General features: G+C 48.0%; 2 protein-coding genes across 2 annotated transcripts in view; one reads left to right on the top strand and one right to left on the bottom strand.

Annotated features, from left to right (window-relative positions):
- The window catches only part of Sbat (LSMD1 domain-containing protein Sbat), a 543,594-nt gene that overhangs the window by 136,370 nt on the left and 387,224 nt on the right, over window positions 1–20,000 (top strand). The window lies entirely within an intron of this gene.
- Window positions 17,412–18,068, bottom strand: LOC138352445 (eukaryotic translation initiation factor 2-alpha kinase 2-like). Its single transcript, XM_069304936.1, has one exon. The coding sequence runs from the start codon at window positions 18,066–18,068 to the stop codon at window positions 17,412–17,414; it is 657 nt and encodes a 218-aa protein (XP_069161037.1).

Raw genomic sequence — 20,000 nt, 5'->3', positions numbered from 1 at the left:
CTATAGGCATTTGTGGGACTAGATTTATTGTATAATAAAATTTTATGGACACTGGAGAAGCGCAGGTTTGTGTGACTTTCTACATATTTCATCCACATACTGAATTATGTCAAGACCATATTAAGTGTAAACATTTATTTGTATTTTAGCAGTGACAGTCACTGCACCCACCAACAGTGACAGTCACTACACCCATCAACAGTGACAGTCACTACACCCACCAACAGTGACAGTCACTACACCCACCAACAGTGACAGTCACCACACCCACCAACAGTGACAGTCACCACACCCACCAACAGTGACAGTCACTACACCCACCAGCAGTGACAGTCACCACACTCACCAGCAGTGACAGTCACCACACCCACCAACAGTGACAGTCACCACACCCACCAACAGTGACAGTCACCACACCCACCAACAGTCACTACACCCATCAACAGTGACAGTCACTACACCCATCAACAGTGACAGTCACTACACCCATCAACAGTGACAGTCACTACATTCATCAACAGTGACAGTCACTACACCCACCAACAGTGACAGTCACTACACCCATCAACAGTGACAGTCACTACACCCATCAACAGTGACAGTCACTACACCCACCAACAGTGACAGTCACTACACCCACCAACAGTGACAGTCACTACACCCATCAACAGTGACAGTCACTACACCCACCAACAGTGACAGTCACTACACCCACCAACAGTGACAGTCACCACACCCACCAGCAGTGACAGTCACTACACCCACCAGCAGTGACAGTCACCACACCCACCAGCAGTGACAGTCACCACACCCACCAACAGTGACAGTCACCACACCCACCAGCAGTGACAGTCACCACACCCACCAACAGTGACAGTCACCACACCCACCAACAGTGACAGTCACTACACCCACCAACAGTGACAGTCACCACACCCACCAGCAGTGACAGTCACTACACCCACCAACAGTGACAGTCACTACACCCACCAACAGTGACAGTCACCACACCCACCAACAGTGACAGTCACTACACCCATCAACAGTGACAGTCACTACACCCATCAACAGTGACAGTCACTACACCCACCAACAGTGACAGTCACTACACCCACCAACAGTGACAGTCACTACACCCACCAACAGTGACAGTCACTACACCCATCAACAGTGACAGTCACTACACTCACCAACAGTGACAGTCACTACACCCACCAACAATGACAGTCACCACACCCACCAACAGTGACAGTCACCACACCCACCAGCAGTGACAGTCACCACACCCACCAGCAGTGACAGTCACCACACCCACCAGCAGTGAGTCACCACACCCACCAGCAGTGACAGTCACCACACCCACCAGCAGTGACAGTCACTACACCCACCAACAGTGACAGTCACCACACCCACCAACAGTGACAGTCACCACACCCACCAACAGTGACAGTCACCACACCCACCAACAGTGACAGTCACTACACCCATCAACAGTGACAGTCACTACACCCACCAACAGTGACAGTCACTACACCCATCAACAGTGACAGTCACTACACCCACCAACAGTGACAGTCACTACACCCACCAACAGTGACAGTCACTACACCCACCAACAGTGACAGTCACCACACCCACCAGCAGTGACAGTCACCACACCCACCAGCAGTGACAGTCACCACACCTACCAGCAGTGACAGTCACCACACCCACCAACAGTGACAGTCACCACACCCACCAACAGTGACTGTCACTACACCCACCAACAGTGACAGTCACCACACACACCAACAGTGACAGTCACTACGCCCACCAACAGTGACAGTCACCACACCCACCAACAGTGACAGTCACTACACCCACCAACAGTGACAGTCACCACACCCACCAACAGTGACAGTCACCACACCCACCAACAGTGACAGTCACCACACGCACCAACAGTGACAGTCACCACACCCACCAACAGTGACAGTCACCACACCCACCAACAGTGACAGTCACCACACCCACCAACAGTGACAGTCACCACACCCACCAACAGTGACAGTCACCACACCCACCAACAGTGACAGTCACTACACCCACCAACAGTGACAGTCACCACACCCACCAACAGTGACAGTCACCACACCCACCAGCAGTGAGTCACCACACCCACCAACAGTGACAGTCACCACACCCACCAACAGTGACAGTCACCACACCCACCAACAGTGACAGTCACCACACCCACCAACAGTGACAGTCACCACACCCACCAACAGTGACAGTCACCACACCCACCAACAGTGACAGTCACTACACCCACCAACAGTGACAGTCACCACACCCACCAACAGTGACAGTCACCACACCCACCAGCAGTGAGTCACCACACCCACCAACAGTGACAGTCACCACACCCACCAACAGTGACCGTCACCACACCCACCAGCAGTGAGTCACCACACCCACCAACAGTGACAGTCACCACACCCACCAACAGTGACAGTCACCACACCCACCAACAGTGACAGTCACTACACCCACCAGCAGTGAGTCACCACACCCACCAACAGTGACAGTCACCACACCCACCAACAGTGACAGTCACTACACCCACCAACAGTGACAGTCACCACACCCACCAACAGTGACAGTCACCACACCCACCAACAGTGACAGTCACCACACCCACCAGCAGTGAGTCACCACACCCACCAACAGTGACAGTCACCACACCCACCAACAGTGACAGTCACCACACCCACCAACAGTGACAGTCACCACACCCACCAGCAGTGAGTCACCACACCCACCAACAGTGACAGTCGCCACACCCACCAACAGTGACAGTCACCACACCCACCAACAGTGACAGTCACCACACCCACCAACAGTGACAGTCACTACACCCACCAGCAGTGAGTCACCACACCCACCAACAGTGACAGTCACCACACCCACCAACAGTGACAGTCACTACACCCACCAACAGTGACAGTCACCACACCCACCAACAGTGACAGTCACCACACCCACCAACAGTGACAGTCACCACACCCACCAGCAGTGAGTCACCACACCCACCAACAGTGACAGTCACCACACCCACCAACAGTGACAGTCACCACACCCACCAACAGTGACAGTCACCACACCCACCAACAGTGACAGTCACTACACCCACCAACAGTGACAGTCACCACACCCACCAACAGTGACAGTCACCACACCCACCAACAGTGACAGTCACCACACCCACCAGCAGTGAGTCACCACACCCACCAACAGTGACAGTCACCACACCCACCAACAGTGACAGTCACCACACCCACCAACAGTGACAGTCACCACACCCACCAGCAGTGAGTCACCACACCCACCAACAGTGACAGTCACCACACCCACCAACAGTGACAGTCACCACACCCACCAACAGTGACAGTCACCACACCCACCAGCAGTGAGTCACCACACCCACCAACAGTGACAGTCACCACACCCACCAACAGTGACAGTCACCACACCCACCAACAGTGACAGTCACCACACCCACCAGCAGTGAGTCACCACACCCACCAACAGTGACAGTCACCACACCCACCAACAGTGACAGTCACCACACCCACCAACAGTGACAGTCACCACAACTGAAGGTAATTATTACTCACCTTAAACATTGGTGGACTTGTGGCCGCGAACACCTGGGAATTTCTTACCTCAAAATGGCATGAAAATGAATAATTTATATCTTTGTGGAAACGTTTTTATACAATGAAATTATCACATAGCAGATGTGAAGGTGACCCTTGAGCGTCGAGGTGTTGCTTACCTTGACCTGAAGGTGGCCCTTGAGCGTCGAGGTGTTGCTTACCTTGACCTGAAGGTGACCCTTGAGCGTCGAGGTGAAGGTGACCCTTGAGCGTTGAGGTGAAGGTGACCCTTGAGCGTCGAGGTGAAGGTGACCCTTGAGCGTCGAGGTGTTGCTTACCTTGACCTGAAGGTGACCCTTGAGCGTCGAGGTGAAGGTGACCCTTGAGCATCGAGGTGTTGCTTACCTTGACCTGAAGGTGACCCTTGAGCGTCGAGGTGTTGCTTACCTTGACCTGAAGGTGACCCTTGAGCGTCGAGGTGTTGCTTACCTTGACCTGAAGGACGAGGGCGCTGTGGTTCCTCGTCTTGAGAGGTGAGGCAGCACACAACACTGCCAGCAACACACACAACACTGCTAGCAACACACACAACACTGCCAGCAACACACACAACACTGCTAGCAACACACTCAACACTGCCAGCAACACACACAACACTGCCAGCAACACACACAACACTGCCAGCAACACACACAACACTGCTAGCAACACACACAACACTGCTAGCAACACACACAACACTGCTAGCAACACACACAACACTGCCAGCAACACACACAACACTGCCAGCAACACACTCAACACTGCCAGCAACACAAGTTTAACACGACGACGTAATATTTCAACACAAGAAACACTGCACCAAGAATTAGAGGCAGCAACACCTGTGTAACAACAGTTAAGGCTGTTATGGCTTCGTCTAATATTTCCTGTACAACACTAAACTATCCGGAGTCAACACCTGGCCTCGTACAGTGGACGCCGAGTTATTGACCTTGACGTGTGCCTTAGTGCTCACCGCTTTACACACTCCACTTCCCTGACCTTACTAACCACAGAGCCAATGTTCACAGTGGTAGTTGGGTGGCGACCAGCGGCTAGGTCAGACGCTGTTCAAGTGTCCCCGCTCCTGGCTAGTGTTTACGTTGGTCGATTGTTGGTTGCCCTGCTGGTGGTGGTTTGCCCTGCTGGTGGTGGTTTGCCCTGCTGGTGGTGGTTTGCCCTGCTGGTGGTGGTTTGCCCTGCTGGTGGTGGTTTGCCCTGCTGGTGGTGGTTTGCCCTGCTGGTGGTAGTTTGCCACTGACGGGGTGACGTTTGGATTTGCCATAGGGACTTCTCGCCCTCACTGAAGAGGACATTGTCGGCTGGTTTGGCATTTACGGTGCTGGTGGACCATTTGTTGGTTGGTGTCGCCCTGGTGGACGTGCTCCATGTGCAGTTGTCGGACTTAGTGGGTGTCCAGCTGCTTCAGGGCCACCGTGCTGTGGTCAAGTTCCGCCTCCGGGCTGCCTTTCAGGCGTTTCTCGGGCGGTGTGAGGGGCGTGTTTACCCTCTCCCTGATACTGCTGGTTCTGTTAATGTGGTGAATCTTAGTGTCGTCTTGACGTCTGTGGCGGTGCATTGTGCCCCCTTCGAGGTTCAGGGCGATTTTTTGACTTCCTGTTTTGAACGGTTTGGGGCTGTGTTAAGTGTTCGTTGGAACAAGGCAATTGCCGGGCACTGTGCTGGGATGCTTGACGGCTCCCGCACCCTGACGATGTCGTTGAAGTGTCCCGTCATCGGTGTCCGTGTTGGGTTACACGCTCAGCTGCCAGTACGACGTGGGAGCGACTGGTCGGGTGCATGTTTTTCGTGCAAAAGATTTCTGCCCCTGTTGCGTTCGGACGGTTCTGAGGACGGTGTGGGTACTGGGCCTGAGGCGCCTGATTATCTGTCTGCTGCTCCGCCTGTTGAGGCGGGTTCTACGGCCTGTGCGACACGTCTGGTAACTGTCGTGGCTCCCGGGGTTGTTGGGCCGGTGTGTGTGGTGGAGGGTGTCCCCGTGGAGGTCCATGTCCCGCCCCCGCCTCTGGATGTGGTCCTGGCTCCCGGGGGCGCGGTTTCTTCTGTTTTGGACGAGGTGCATCGGCCGGGGGAGGTGCCTGCCGTGCCTGTGTGTATCGACGACTGTAGTTCTGATGCTTCCGTCTCTTTGCAGAATCGTGCGCGCGCGTGTTCCGAGGCACTTTCCCTGGAAGATGTTGATAGTGCGGGCGATGGGCCTTTGTGGATTCTTCAGACGGTGAGGGTGTGGCCCGTGTGGATGCGGTAATGGTGGCCGTGCCTGCGGAGGGGCCTGCTGGGCGTGGTGTGGTGCGGCCTCTCTCGAAGAGTTCGCGGCGGGCTCGGAGTGTTTCCCCTTCGTGGTGTTCCTTGGGAGTTAGTGTGGGAGTATGGTGCTCCGGCGCCCCCCGCCGTAGGTGGCGGGACTGTGAGGGGCTCAGAGTTGCTTCCTGTGCCCTCCCTGCGCCTCCTGCTGTTGGATCCCCGCAGTGGGGTGTTGCCCCTGATGATCAGGATCTCGTCATGGTGCTGAGGAAAGATGTGCGCGCGGGAGGCTCTGCTCCTGTGCCCAGTTGCGGGGACAATGCCGTGCCTGCGTCCCCTTACGGTTCCCCCTCCTTTGCTGCCCCGGTGTGTGGGGGGCAGCCTTGTCCTGGCTGCCGGGGTCGTGATCCATGAGGGTCAGATATTGGGCCTTTCTCGGGATGCCCGGGTGCTTCCGATCCCGTGATGCTCTTCCACTATCTGGGTGTCGCGGGTGAGGGAGTTTGTTTATGCGGTGCCGGATAAAATGTTTCCGCCAAAGGCGCCGCCTGGTGGCCGGGTGTCCTTTGATACGTTGATGATTTGGGAAGCGTACTGCTTCCGCTTTCCGATTTACATGTTCCCGGAAAAATAATAGTAGCCGTCTTGCGCACCAGGCTACGCCGTGGATCAGCTGACGTCGTGTACTGGACATCCCGCCCTAAGGTGCGGCCAGTCTCCCTCTACCGTCCACCTCTGTTTTCGTCGTTGCTCCTCTATCTACGGCCCGACGCAACTAACACTTTTGATATTCTTATCTTTCTCAATGTCAACGCGTCTCCCTACATCTGTCCTGGTGCAGCCATCGAGAGGGTAAACCCTTCATGCTAACTGCACCTATTCTCAAGAAGAAGAAGAATGTTCACAGTTCACACATCCACTATAAACATAATGTAACTTCACCTCCACAAACTAGTTACAAGAGGCCAACAGTTTTGTCACTCTTACAATCACCAGTCAAGTCCTGTCTCTTGAACAGTCTATAACTGACTGTTGATGTTACTTCCAGCATTAGTGTTAGAGTTGATCATGAAGTTTGTTATGACTGCCTCACACACCACAACACCTCCGTCTCCCGCCCAACCCGTCCTCGACTCAAGTCCATTACATCCAGCGGTCGACCCCACAGACGCATTCATAAATTTTAATATGGTGTTCATTTAAAACGGGAATTTTCTCAAGTATAAATTAATATTATAATATATTAGCATATTGTGCATATATAGGCATAGATTAGGTTAGGTGTTTAGGTTCTGTTGGCGATTATTTGTATTTGTAGTACGTGGGTGAAGCATTTATAGCATTGTGATTCGAACAAAATTCGTCAGTGAAGCACTTGTTCCGGATATGTTCGAACGTCAGCAGTTGTGAGTCGTGCGTAAACCGCTTTTCATTCATAAACAGGGGGTTTGGCGGGTGCATGGAATCACTTTTGGATCTTTGTTTGGAGGACGGGCTGCTCCCTCCATACATAACACTACTCAACTCTCGCGCCCAACTGAACAGTTCGGAAAATGTCTCGAGTTCGGAATGAACTCGTTCATGAACCCGCTCGAAGCCATGAGCTTCCTCACAGCTCAGGTTGTAAACACAACTAATCCTTCAGTACAACCTGTAAGTCATATACTGAGTTATACAGATATAAAATAGTCAGTGTATGACATACAGTATACTGTCTGAACCCGATGGCCCTTTGTTGTGTTGCTGAGCTGTGAAACATTGCCCAAATGCTTCGGTCACTTCCTGTGCTCAAAGCGCACAACTCGCCTTACTAATCCACGACAAAAAGCTTGTTAATCCAGCTTACAAACTTCCCGCTTATGGATGCAAAGCTTTTAATACATTATTAAATAATAACATTATGATTCATCTGATAAACTGCCGATTTTCACAACACGTAAAGTTAAACGAACGACGGTCTACCGTCCAGCCGAACAGGTTGGGCAGTGGTTTGGTGACGTTGTCTGTGCGAATCGCGCCTGTAAATGCTTCACCCAATCCTTACCAACAGAACCTTAACACATAACCTAGACTTAACTAGGCAGCAAGTTGTAGTATATAATATTAACTTATATATGAGGAAACAGCGATAGTGAGTCGGCGAGATATTAATGTTAATATTTGTATCTTTGTGATGGGGCGAGGCTTACGTGCCCCGGCCTGAGGACTGGTCGTTAGGGCAGAGGGTCGTTATGTATGGTTAATGAGTGTTGTGTTGCTTAGTTACATTGTGTTTATAGTGGATGTGTGAACTGTGAACATTGGCTCTGTGGTTAGTAAGGTCAGGGAAGTGGAGTGTGTAAAGCGGTGAGCACTAAGGCACACGTCAAGGTCAATAACTCGGCGTCCACTGTACGAGGCCAGGTGTTGACTCCGGATAGTTTAGTGTTGTACAGGAAATATTAGACGAAGCCATAACAGCCTTAACTGTTGTTACACAGGTGTTGCTGCCTCTAATTCTTGGTGCAGTGTTTCTTGTGTTGAAATATTACGTCGTCGTGTTAAACTTGTGTTGCTGGCAGTGTTGAGTGTGTTGCTGGCAGTGTTGAGTGTGTTGCTGGCAGTGTTGTGTGTGTTGCTAGCAGTGTTGTGTGTGTTGCTAGCAGTGTTGTGTGTGTTGCTAGCAGTGTTGTGTGTGTTGCTAGCAGTGTTGCGTGTGTTGCTAGCAGTGTTGTGTGTGATGCTAGCAGTGTTGTGTGTGTTGCTAGCAGTGTTGTGTGTGTTGCTGGCAGTGTTGAGTGTGTTGCTAGCAGTGTTGCTAGCAGTGTTGTGTGATGCTAGCAGTGTTGTGTGTGTTGCTGGCAGTGTTGTGTGCTGCCTCACCTCTCAAGACGAGGAACCACAGCGCCCTCGTCCTTCAGGTCAAGGTAAGCAACACCTCGACGCTCAAGGGTCACCTTCACCTCGACGCTCAAGGGTCACCTTCACCTCGACGCTCAAGGGTCACCTTCACCTCTGCTGCTATACATGTGCAGTAAAATATAAGTATTCATCTGCTATGTGATAATTTCATTGTATAAAAACGTTTCCACAAGGATATAAATTATTTATTTTCGTGCCATTTTGAGGTAAGAAATTCCCAGGTGTTCGCGGCCACAAGTCCACCAGTGTTTAAGGTGAGTAATAATTACCTTCAGTTGTCATTGTTGCCATATTATGACGTCTGGCAATTATCAACATCTTAAGAAAAGTTGGATAAGAAAGTCACTTCTGGCCAAGTTCTCTCAAGGTATATTGGGTAGACTTAGGCAGGTGTTGAGTCGTGGGTCAGTGTTGACAGGTCAGGTGAAGGAACACCAGCACAGACACCTGCACAAACACCTGGGCAAACACCTGTTGACCCAACACCTGTTAATGTGTTTGCTCTCTCAGGTGTCTGTGTAAGTGGCAAACAAGTGACTTAATTATAAGCTGTTAAGTGTAAAGTTGTAAACTTTACTGCAAATACAGCAAACAGTATGGCATTCTGGGGTTACAGTACCTGGATTGTACCTGGTTAAAGTTCTGAGAGTTGTACTCCTCCAAGCTCGGCTCTTGGCCAGGCTTGACTTGTGAGAGCTTGGTCCAACAGGCTGTTGCTTAAGACGGCCCGTAGCCCCCCATATTCACTACAATCAGGCTGGTTGAGCACTTCTTGCTGAAAACTGGCAGGAGATTGAACAACTGTGAACCTTAGATGTTCATACAGTGTTCCGTGATCGTGCCTATGCAGAGTTACAGCTCCGCTCCTGTTCCAGGTAAGTCGGGGCTCACCATAGTCCGTGCTACCTGGAACGTTTTTTGTTCCGAGTGGCTGAATCTTAAACAACAACATTGTGCCTGTACCTCTACTCTTCACTAATTATATTCTGCATTTCCTGCCATATCTCTCCCTCCAGTATGTTGGGCAGTAGTGGGGCGACTCCTGCTGTTGATGGTTCAAATAGAATATATTAGGTTAGAGTTTAAGATTTAATGTCTTAGGAGAGAGAGGCCTGAAGCACAGCATGAGAGAGGAACTCATGGAACATGGACCTAGAGCTGGAGCCTGAGAACTACATTCTCTTCAATGTCTTAGTCGCCAAGATCTATGTTTATAATTTAATTTAAATAAGTCGTAAACGTACGCAAATACTCGGGAGGTTACCTTGAGGTTACCTTGAGGTGCTTCCGGGGCTTAGCGTCCCCGCGGCCCGGTCGTCGACCAGGCCTCCTGGTTGCCGGACTGATCAACCAGGCTCTTGGACGCGGCTGCTCGCAGCCTGACGTATGAGTCACAGCCTGGTTGATCAGGTATCCTTTGGAGGTGCTTATCCAGTTCTCTCTTGAACACTGTGAGGGGTCGGCCAGTTATGTCCCTTATGTGTAGTGGAAGCGTGTTGAACAGTCTCGGGCCTCTGATGTTGATAGTTCTCTCTTGAACACTGTGAGGGGTCGGCCAGTTATGCCCCTTATGTGTAGTGGAAGCGTGTTGAACAGTCTCGGGCCTCTGATGTTGATAGTTCTCTCTTGAACACTGTGAGGGATCGGCCAGTTATGTCCCTTATGTGTAGTGGAAGCGTGTTGAACAGTCTCGGGCCTCTGATGTTGATAGTTCTCTCTTGAACACTGTGAGGGGTCGGCCAGTTATGTCCCTTATGTGTAGTGGAAGCGTGTTGAACAGTCTCGGGCCTCTGATGTTGATAGTTCTCTCTTGAACACTGTGAGGGGTCGGCCAGTTATGTCCCTTATGTGTAGTGGAAGCGTGTTGAACAGTCTCGGGCCTCTGATGTTGATAGTTCTCTCTTGAACACTGTGAGGGGTCGGCCAGTTATGTCCCTTATGTGTAGTGGAAGCGTGTTGAACAGTCTCGGGCCTCTGATGTTGATAGTTCTCTCTTGAACACTGTGAGGGGTCGGCCAGTTATGTCCCTTATGTGTAGTGGAAGCGTGTTGAACAGTCTCGGGCCTCTGATGTTGATAGTTCTCTCTTGAACACTGTGAGGGGTCGGCCAGTTATGTCCCTTATGTGTAGTGGAAGCGTGTTGAACAGTCTCGGGCCTCTGATGTTGATAGTTCTCTCTTGAACACTGTGAGGGGTCGGCCAGTTATGTCCCTTATGTGTAGTGGAAGCGTGTTGAACAGTCTCGGGCCTCTGATGTTGAGAACTTCTCGGGCCTCTGACGGGAGAACTAAGACTTGAAACGAGAGGCGGATGTCAAGAATTAGCTCGAGTCGATTAACTTAATCTAAAATACAATTGTTTAAAAATTCATTTAAATCAGTTGTATACATGTTAAATGACTAATTACCGTGCAGTCTGGTCAGTCTGAAGCTGGACCCTCGCGGGGCTCAGGCAGGGAAGGGAACTCTGCCCCGGCGTGAGATGTTCACTGTAAAAATGTGAAACCAAATCTGGACGATTACCATAAACTGAAAAGTCTGGATTTTGATTGATTTCCTCAACTGAGCACCTCGTAAGGATGGGCTGGGGTCAGGTGTAGTCTACACCAGGTGTATTCTACACCTGACTTACAGCTGATCATCACCGTCCTCTCTCCCTGGCCACTCACACACTTTTCCATCGATGTCACAGAGAGGTGGAGCCCAGAGTGCCAATCTCTCCTCTGAACACGTGTTTTGAAAGTCAACATCTGAATTTGCTCCTATTTAAACTGTTGCTAAAGTCTATGGACTCGGGTCATAACTTTTCACCTCGGCAGACTTGGTGAAGCAGGGGGGGGGTGACATGGGGCACTGTTCCCCCCCCCCCCTCTAATGGGACACTGAGACCCCCCCCCCCCAGCTCTCCGATGACACTCTGAAATCCCCATTAATCTTGGAAAATTTAATGGATCCTAGACAAACAGACATTCTCTTGAAAACATATAGACAGAGAATGATAACAATAACATTGTGGCAAGTATTAAGGCAGGGAAGAGCACCGAGCATCTTAGTAACACACTGTAAGACGCTTTGGCTCCGCTCTTTGGCACATGTTTAGGGACTCGTAAGATCCTTATATAAGAAGTACACGATTCTTACATGATGTTAACATATTAATATCTTTAATGTGATGATTACTACTACCACTACTACCACCACTACTACTATCACCACTACTACCACCACCACTACTACTATCACCACTACTACCACCACCACTACTACTATCACCACTACTACTATCACCACTACTACTATCACCACTACTACTATCACCACTACTACTATCACCACTACTACCACCACCACTACTACTATCACCACTACTACTATCACCACTACTACTATCACCACTACTACCACCACCACTACTACTATCACCACTACTACTATCACCACTACTACTATCACCACTACTACTATCACCACTACTACTATCACCACTACTACTATCACCACTACTACCACCACCACTACTACCACCACCACTACTACTATCACCACTACTACTATCACCACTACTACCACCACCACTACTACCACCACCACTACTACCTCCACCACTACTACTATCACCACTACTACTACCACCACCACTACTACCACCACCACTACTACTATCACCACTACTATCACCACTACTACTATCACCACTACTACTATCACCACTACTACCACCACCACTACTACCACCACCACTACTACTATCACCACTACTACTATCACCACTACTACTATCACCACTACTACCACCACCACTACTACCACCACCACTACTACAATCACCACTACTACTATCACCACTACTACTATCACCACTACTACTATCACCACTACTACTATCACCACTACTACCACCACCACTACTACCACCACCACTACTACTATCACCACTACTACTATCACCACTACTACTATCACCACTACTATCACCACTACTACTATCACCACTACTACTACCACCACTACTACTATCACCACTACTACTACCACCACCACCACCACTACAACCACCACAACCACCACTACAACCACCACCACCACCAGTCCTATAAAGTATCAGTATGACTTATGTCAAGTGCTTGTTTATTGCTTATATTGGTGGTGGTGGTAGTAGTGATGGTGGTGGTGGTTGTGGTGGTAGTAGTGGTGGTAGTAGTGGTAAGAACTGAAGGGTTGTACTCGTACCATTAACGACCATTTATGGTTAATTACTCATCAAAGGGAGAAGTAAGTGGAAATATTGACGACTTACACACACACACTGTTGAACCACTCGTGAACTGTGCTGCCAGCGCTGAGGGCCACTGCTGAGACAGACACACACAGTGACGGGTGAGAGACACACTGAGAGAGAGACAGAGTGACGGGTGAGAGACACAGTGAGAGAGAGAGACACAGTGACGGGTGAGAGACACAGTGAGAGAGAGACAGAGTGAGAGAGAGAGACAGAGAGAGAGACAGAGTGAGAGAGAGTGAGAGAGAGACAGAGTGAGAGAGACAGAGAGAGAGAGAGACAGAGTGAGAGAGAGAGACAGAGAGAGAGAGAGAGACAGAGTAAGAGAGAGTGAGAGAGAGACAGAGTGAGAGAGAGTGAAAGAGAGACAGAGTGAGAGAGAGACAGAGAGAGAGAGACAGAGGAGAAGAAATTCCTCCCCTAATTTCTGTTGATTGGGAAAGCTAAGAGATACTCTATTAATTAACTACACTCTATTTTGTCATATATATATATATATATATATATATATTTAACTTTTCGATGTTAAACTGAATGTTACTTTACGAGAACAAATGTAAATTTTGATATAGAGAGATGTACACGTGTTTAACACAGCCATTATTGTGTCGATCTGTCTAAGGCCATACGGAAATAGTTTGACTCTAAATATGACAGCTTTGATGATTGATGAAGTCATTGATGAATGTAGCTTTGAAATCTAAATCTTGATGATATAGTTGACAGTTAAAAATGTTACATTTTGTTATCATGATAATCAGGTGCTGTCAGCTGATTGTTACTTGCCACTACATAACGTTAATTTACGATAAAAACAGTTAATAAGTTGAGCAAATATAGGAGTACTTTGGTGAGGAGCCAGAATGGCTGCCTTCAGCAGGCTGCCTTCAGCAGGCTGCCTTCAGCAGGCTGCCTTCAGCAGGCTGCCCTCAGCAGGCTGCCCTCAGCAGGCTGCCCTCAGCAGGCTGCCCTCAGCAGGCTGCCCTCAGCAGGCTGCCCTCAGCAGGCTGCCCTCAGCAGGCTGCCTTCAGCAGGCTGCCCTCAGCAGGCTGCCTTCAGCAGGCTGCCTTCAGCAGGCTGCCTTCAGCAGGCTGCCTTCAGCAGGCTGCCCTCAGCAGGCTGCCCTCAGCAGGCTGCCCTCAGCAGGCTGCCCTCAGCAGGCTGCCCTCAGCAGGCTGCCTTCAGCAGGCTGCCCTCAGCAGGCTGCCTTCAGCAGGCTGCCCTCAGCAGGCTGCCTTCAGCAGGCTGCCTTCAGCAGGCTGCCTTCAGCAGGCTGCCTTCAGCAGGCTGCCCTCAGCAGGCTGCCTTCAGCAGGCTGCCTTCAGCAGGCTGCCTTCAGCAGGCTGCCTTCAGCAGGCTGCCCTCAGCAGGCTGCCTTCAGCAGGCTGCCTCGTTGCCAACATCAGACAGGCATCTAATGGACCCTGGAATTAGTTTAAAAAGTCAGTGAGAGAGAGATAAACAGAGAAAGGCAGGGAGAGTTAAGATAATTACCAGGAGAAAGCACTAAATATCGAGAGAGAGGGGGGGCGGGGAGAGAGAGAGAGAGAGAGAGAGAGAGAGAGAGAGAGAGAGAGAGAGAGAGAGAGAGAGAGAGAGAGAGAGAGAGAGTGAGAGAGAATATAAACTCGTGTAAAGCTGACAGACAGCGTGGCTAGTGTACTTGTCATTAGCACCATGGCCCGGCCTGGCCCGGCCCGGCCTGGCCCGGCCAAACACAGGTAATTAGCCAAGACTCGCCTCCACACCTTAGTCAACACAGCAGCTGTACTTAAACACTAGCTGTCTGTTATGTCTTTGTCTACTTCCCTCTCCTGCCTCAGCCTGCCTCAGCCTGCCTCGTCTGTGTTGTCAGCGGCGACCTAGCGCCTTCCTCCTGCCCTAAGGGCCAACCTTGGCCACCTTTGAGGGCTGCACCTGCCTCTGGATCCCGCCATACGCCTCTCCAACACCTGGTATTGTGGAACTGATGCTAATTTAGTTTGGTGTGGAGGGTTTAAGGCCTAACCTGACCTTTGGAGTGTTATCACGACCACCAGAGTGGCTTATTGACCGACCAGGGGCTATATTATGTGTTTGTGTATACTTATATATATATATATATATATATATATATATATATATATATATATATATATATATATATATATATATATATATATAATATATAATTTAATTTTGTGTGTGTGTGTGAGAAAGGCTGCAGGAACACGCAAGTCATAGCACTAAGAACATTAACCCAACCAGGATTCGAACCCATGACGTCAAGGATCACCCCCAAACATACACAGCACCTTGGCATGGTGCACATTTGCCAATCCCCTTTACCAACCCCCGATGTCTGCAGTATGATGGGCAGTGTGTCGCATGTCCCTAGTCGCGTTCTCCAATACTGCAAATGTGTTATTTTGGTGTTTACCAGGAAACTCTGGAGTCTATAGTGATGTTAGGAGCAATTTGAAGCTCAAACTTCACTAAGGCTTCACTTAAGGGGTCGTTTGGTGCTTCTTACCCGTCACGAAATGCCTTGTTAGGGCTTCATTTTGGTACTCTAACAGCGTTAGCGAGTATCGCTGCCTCAGTGCTATTATTCTTGTCCAAAAAGCAGTATTTTTAACCAAGGTTTATAAAGAACTTTACAGCATATTTCCGTCCAGGAGCGTTGCAAGCCTTGCACATTGCACTAATTAAACCACTCTTCCATTATCGTATAAACAATATTAAACTTTGTCAGTTCGAGCTTTAAAAAAAGCTCAAAGTTTGGCGGGACTGAGCTCAAGAGGACTCAATTAGCGGGGGCGAGAGACATGCATTATTTAGGAGGAGAGCCCTACAGGTGTGTGTCGTCTGCTGAGGTCCTCCCTGCAGGTGTGTGTCGTCTGCTGTGGCGTTCCCTGCAGGTGTGTGTCGTCTGCTGTGGCGTTCCCTGCAGGTGTGTGTCGTCTGCTGAGGTCCTCCCTGTAGGTGTGGGTCGTCTGCTGAGGTCCTCCCTGCAGGTGTGTGTCGTCTGCTGTGGCGTTCCCTGTAGGTGTGGGTCGTCTAGTGTCTTCCCTACAGGTGTGGGTAGTCTGCTGAAGTCCTCCCTGCAGGTGTGGGTAGTCTGCTGAGGTCTTCCCTGCAGGTGTGGGTCGTCTGCTGAAGTCTTCCCTGCAGGTGTGGGTCGTCTGCTGAGGTCTTCCCTGCAGGTGTGGGTCGTCTGCTGAGGTCTTCCCTGCAGGTGTGGGTCGTCTGCTGAGGTCTTCCCTGCAGGTGTGGGTCGTCTGCTGAGGTCTTCCCTGCAGGTGTGGGTCGTCTGCTGAGGTCTTCCCTGCAGGTGTGGGTCGTCTAGTGTCTTCCCAGCAGGTGTGGGTTGTCTGCTGAGGTCTTTCCTCACATGCTGAGTTGAGGAGCTGTTGTATAGTGTAACTGTATAATGTATGCTGTTGTATGGTGTTGCTGTATAATGTATACTGCTGTATAGTGTTACTGTATAATGTATACTGTTGTATGGCTACTGGAGTACAGACTTCATAGAACCAAAGGTGCTCCAATATGCATAAAATATACATAGTTTTCTCTACAACTGCAGCTGTTGTACCAGCGATGACGTGTTGTAGCAAGGTTGTATTTGGGGGGGTTATTGAGAGGCTGTATCACTAATCTATTTAGTCTACTAGTCTACTTAGTTTACCTTAATCTACTACACTCAGCAGACTTGACAAAGTTCTTCACTGAAAAAAAAATGACGAGCGTGAATAAGTTGATGTAAATATTACTAACATTCCTGTTGGGATTTTGTTCAGATATTGAAAAGTTGCAGAAATGCAATTCTGATTTTTTAGAACTTAATTTTTTTATGTAAATTTCGGCGTTATTCCACTCACTAAGTGGTGTTTTATAGTGGTTCTGTAATGTTTCTAGTTCAGCTCTAATGTCAATGAAATTTTACCAATGAAATTTTTATTTTTAAATTTTTAATTTTAATTTTAAAATTAAGTTGCCGTGTTGATTGCATCTCAGAATAATCCAAGTCAGTTCAATGCAACATTTGCGAAGTCAATTGGTTTAATTTTATGATTTTTACTTTACTGAATTTACTGAAATTTATGAATAAAATAGACATAGAATGAACTTTATGAATTCATACTTTATAAATTCTGCAGTTTCTTCAATTGACCTGAAGTTAGAAAATCTTAAAGAAAACTCTTCAGCAGTTGAGTCATTAATGGGCAGAAATGTGCATTTGAGATTTCTAAATTTTTGTTTCCCCTGAATGTCAACATCTGCCACGTGCTTCCCTTTAATATTTTAGTAAATATTTAAAAAAAAAACATTAACATCAACATTTCCTTCAACAAAATTGAGTTTGATTTCAAAGATATTCACGTTATCAAGCTTAACATTCACGTTATCAAGCTTAATATTCACGTTATCAAGCTTAACATTCACGTTATCAAGTATAACATTCACGTTATCAATCTTAACATTCTCGTTATCAAGCTTAACATTCACGTTATCAAGCTTAACATTCTCGTTATCAAGCTTAACATTCACGTTATCAAGCTTAACATTCACGTTATCAAGAATAATATTCACGATATCAAATATAACATTCACGTTATCAAGCATAACATTCACGTTATCAAGCATAACATTCTCGTTATCAAACATAACATTCTCGTTATCAAGCATTACATTCACGTTATCAAGCTTAACATTCACGATATCAAGCATAACATTCACGTTATCAAGCATAACATTCACGTTATCAAACATAACATTCACGTTATCAACCATAACATTCACGATATCAAGCATAACATTCACGTTATCAAGCATAACATTCACGTTATCAAACATAACATTCACGTTATCAAGCATAACATTCACGTTATCAAACATAACATTCACGTTATCAACCATAACATTCACGATATCAAGCATAACATTCACGATATCAAGCATAACATTCACGTTATCAAGCTAAACATTCACGATATCAAATATAACAAACATAACATCGCTAGATCATTTTTGACTACGAAATCTAAACTTTATTCACTTAAGAAATCGTTTAGAAACTACCACTGGAGCCAACCAGCCAATACTCCAAGATAGCATTTATTCCAAAGGTCGTGTAAATATCAGAGTAACTGCCTAGATTACAAATGTCATTACACGTGTCATGGGTGACCTTTGCATACAGAGCGCCCCTCGTTTACAGTAAAGGTAAATCCGGGTGTAGTGGTAAGACTCTCGTCCTGATTATCGAGCGAGATTTAACCAGGTTCGAGTCCTGGCTAAGGAGGACTGATTAGTTGCGAATTCTTAATCATTCGCCTATGTTCAATAAGCAGTAATTGATTGCCTGGTTTCTAGGGACACCCAATGGGAAAGATACGAGCTATCAGCCTGCTTCCAGCAGTCACAAGTCGTCTCTTCCTTTACTTATCTGTGAAAAAAAATCCTTTCAACATGCAGGCGATGAGTCACAATAACGTGGCTGAAGTATGTTGACCAGACCACACACTAGAAGGTGAAGGGACGACGACGTTTCGGTCCGTCCTGGTCCATTCTCAAGTCGATTGAGAATGGTCCAGGACGGACCGAAACGTCGTCGTCCCTTCAACTTCTAGTGTGTGGTCTGGTCATCAAAAATCCTTGCAACACTTGCAACCAATCCTTGCAACACCTTTACACTCTTATTATTAGAATCAGCACCGCAGGCCGCATGCCATCTTAGGCACGTGTGCCATAGGTTCCCCATCCCTGGCCTAGGGGTCCTCCATAAGTGTAGGTACTGGTTAACTGTCCCCCCCCCCCTCACACTTATAATGTAGTGTCTGAGTCTCCACTTATTACGAAATATATAAAAAAAACACTTGCTGTGAAATTAAATTTTTTTCTGGTATAACAACACAAATATTTTGGTCATATGAAAGGTATTGGCAAGTTCCTTCTGCCTCACAATCTTATAGTGAGAGAAGCCTCTAAACCCACTTATGATCACTAATGGTGATGGTCACTATCACCAGAATACCAGGCTCACTATCACCAGTATACCAGGCTCACTATCACCAGTATACCAGGCTCACTATCACCAGAATACCAGGCTCACTATCACCAGAATAACAGGCTCACTATCACCAGAATAACACGCTCACTATCACCAGAATACCAGGCTCACTATCACCAGAATACCAGGCTCACTATCACCAGAATACCAGGCTCACTATCACCAGAATAACACGCTCACTATCACCAGAATACCAGGCTCACTATCACCAGAATACCAGGCTCACTATTAGGCTCACTATCACGTGAATAACCATGGGAATAAAAATTCTAGTTTCTTTACACTGTGCTTCTCAAGGATCCTCTTATACAATTTTTCTTGGACAAAAAAATGTGTAAAACTCCTTGGCCATATTTTTGACCTGAAGAGTTATCAAGAGTTTTATGTCTCTTACTTTAGAGAGAAATTGTTTTTCCTGAGGATTGGAACATTATTGAAACGTTGCACATATTGATTGCTGAGAGGGGAGTAGATGGTGTTTTTTTTTAAAGAATACACACACGGAAACACACATGAGCCACACATGATAATAATGAGCCACAGAGATATTAGAAAGAACTTTTTTAGTGTCAGAGTGGTTGACAAATGGAATGCATTAGGGGGTGATGTGGTGGAGGCTGACTCCATACACAGTTTCAAGTGTAGATATGATAGAGCCCAATAGGCTCAGGAACCTGTACACCTGTTGATTGACAGTTGAGAGGCGGGACCAAAGAGCCAGAGCTCAACCCCTGCAAACACAACTAGGTGAGTACATACGCACCACACACACATGCACACATCATACTGCATAGGTGTGTATGCGACAAAGAGTACTGGGA

This window comes from Procambarus clarkii, chromosome 53 (assembly GCF_040958095.1).
Source record: "Procambarus clarkii isolate CNS0578487 chromosome 53, FALCON_Pclarkii_2.0, whole genome shotgun sequence".
Taxonomy (NCBI): Eukaryota; Metazoa; Arthropoda; class Malacostraca; order Decapoda; family Cambaridae; genus Procambarus; species Procambarus clarkii.
Note: the sequence above shows the minus strand (reverse complement) of the source record. Positions and strands in the feature narration are given on the sequence as shown.

Coding starts and splice junctions, on each gene's coding strand:
- LOC138352445 (XM_069304936.1), bottom strand. CDS start 18,068: ATGCTTGATATCGTGAATGTTATGCTTGATATCGTGAATGTTATGGTT.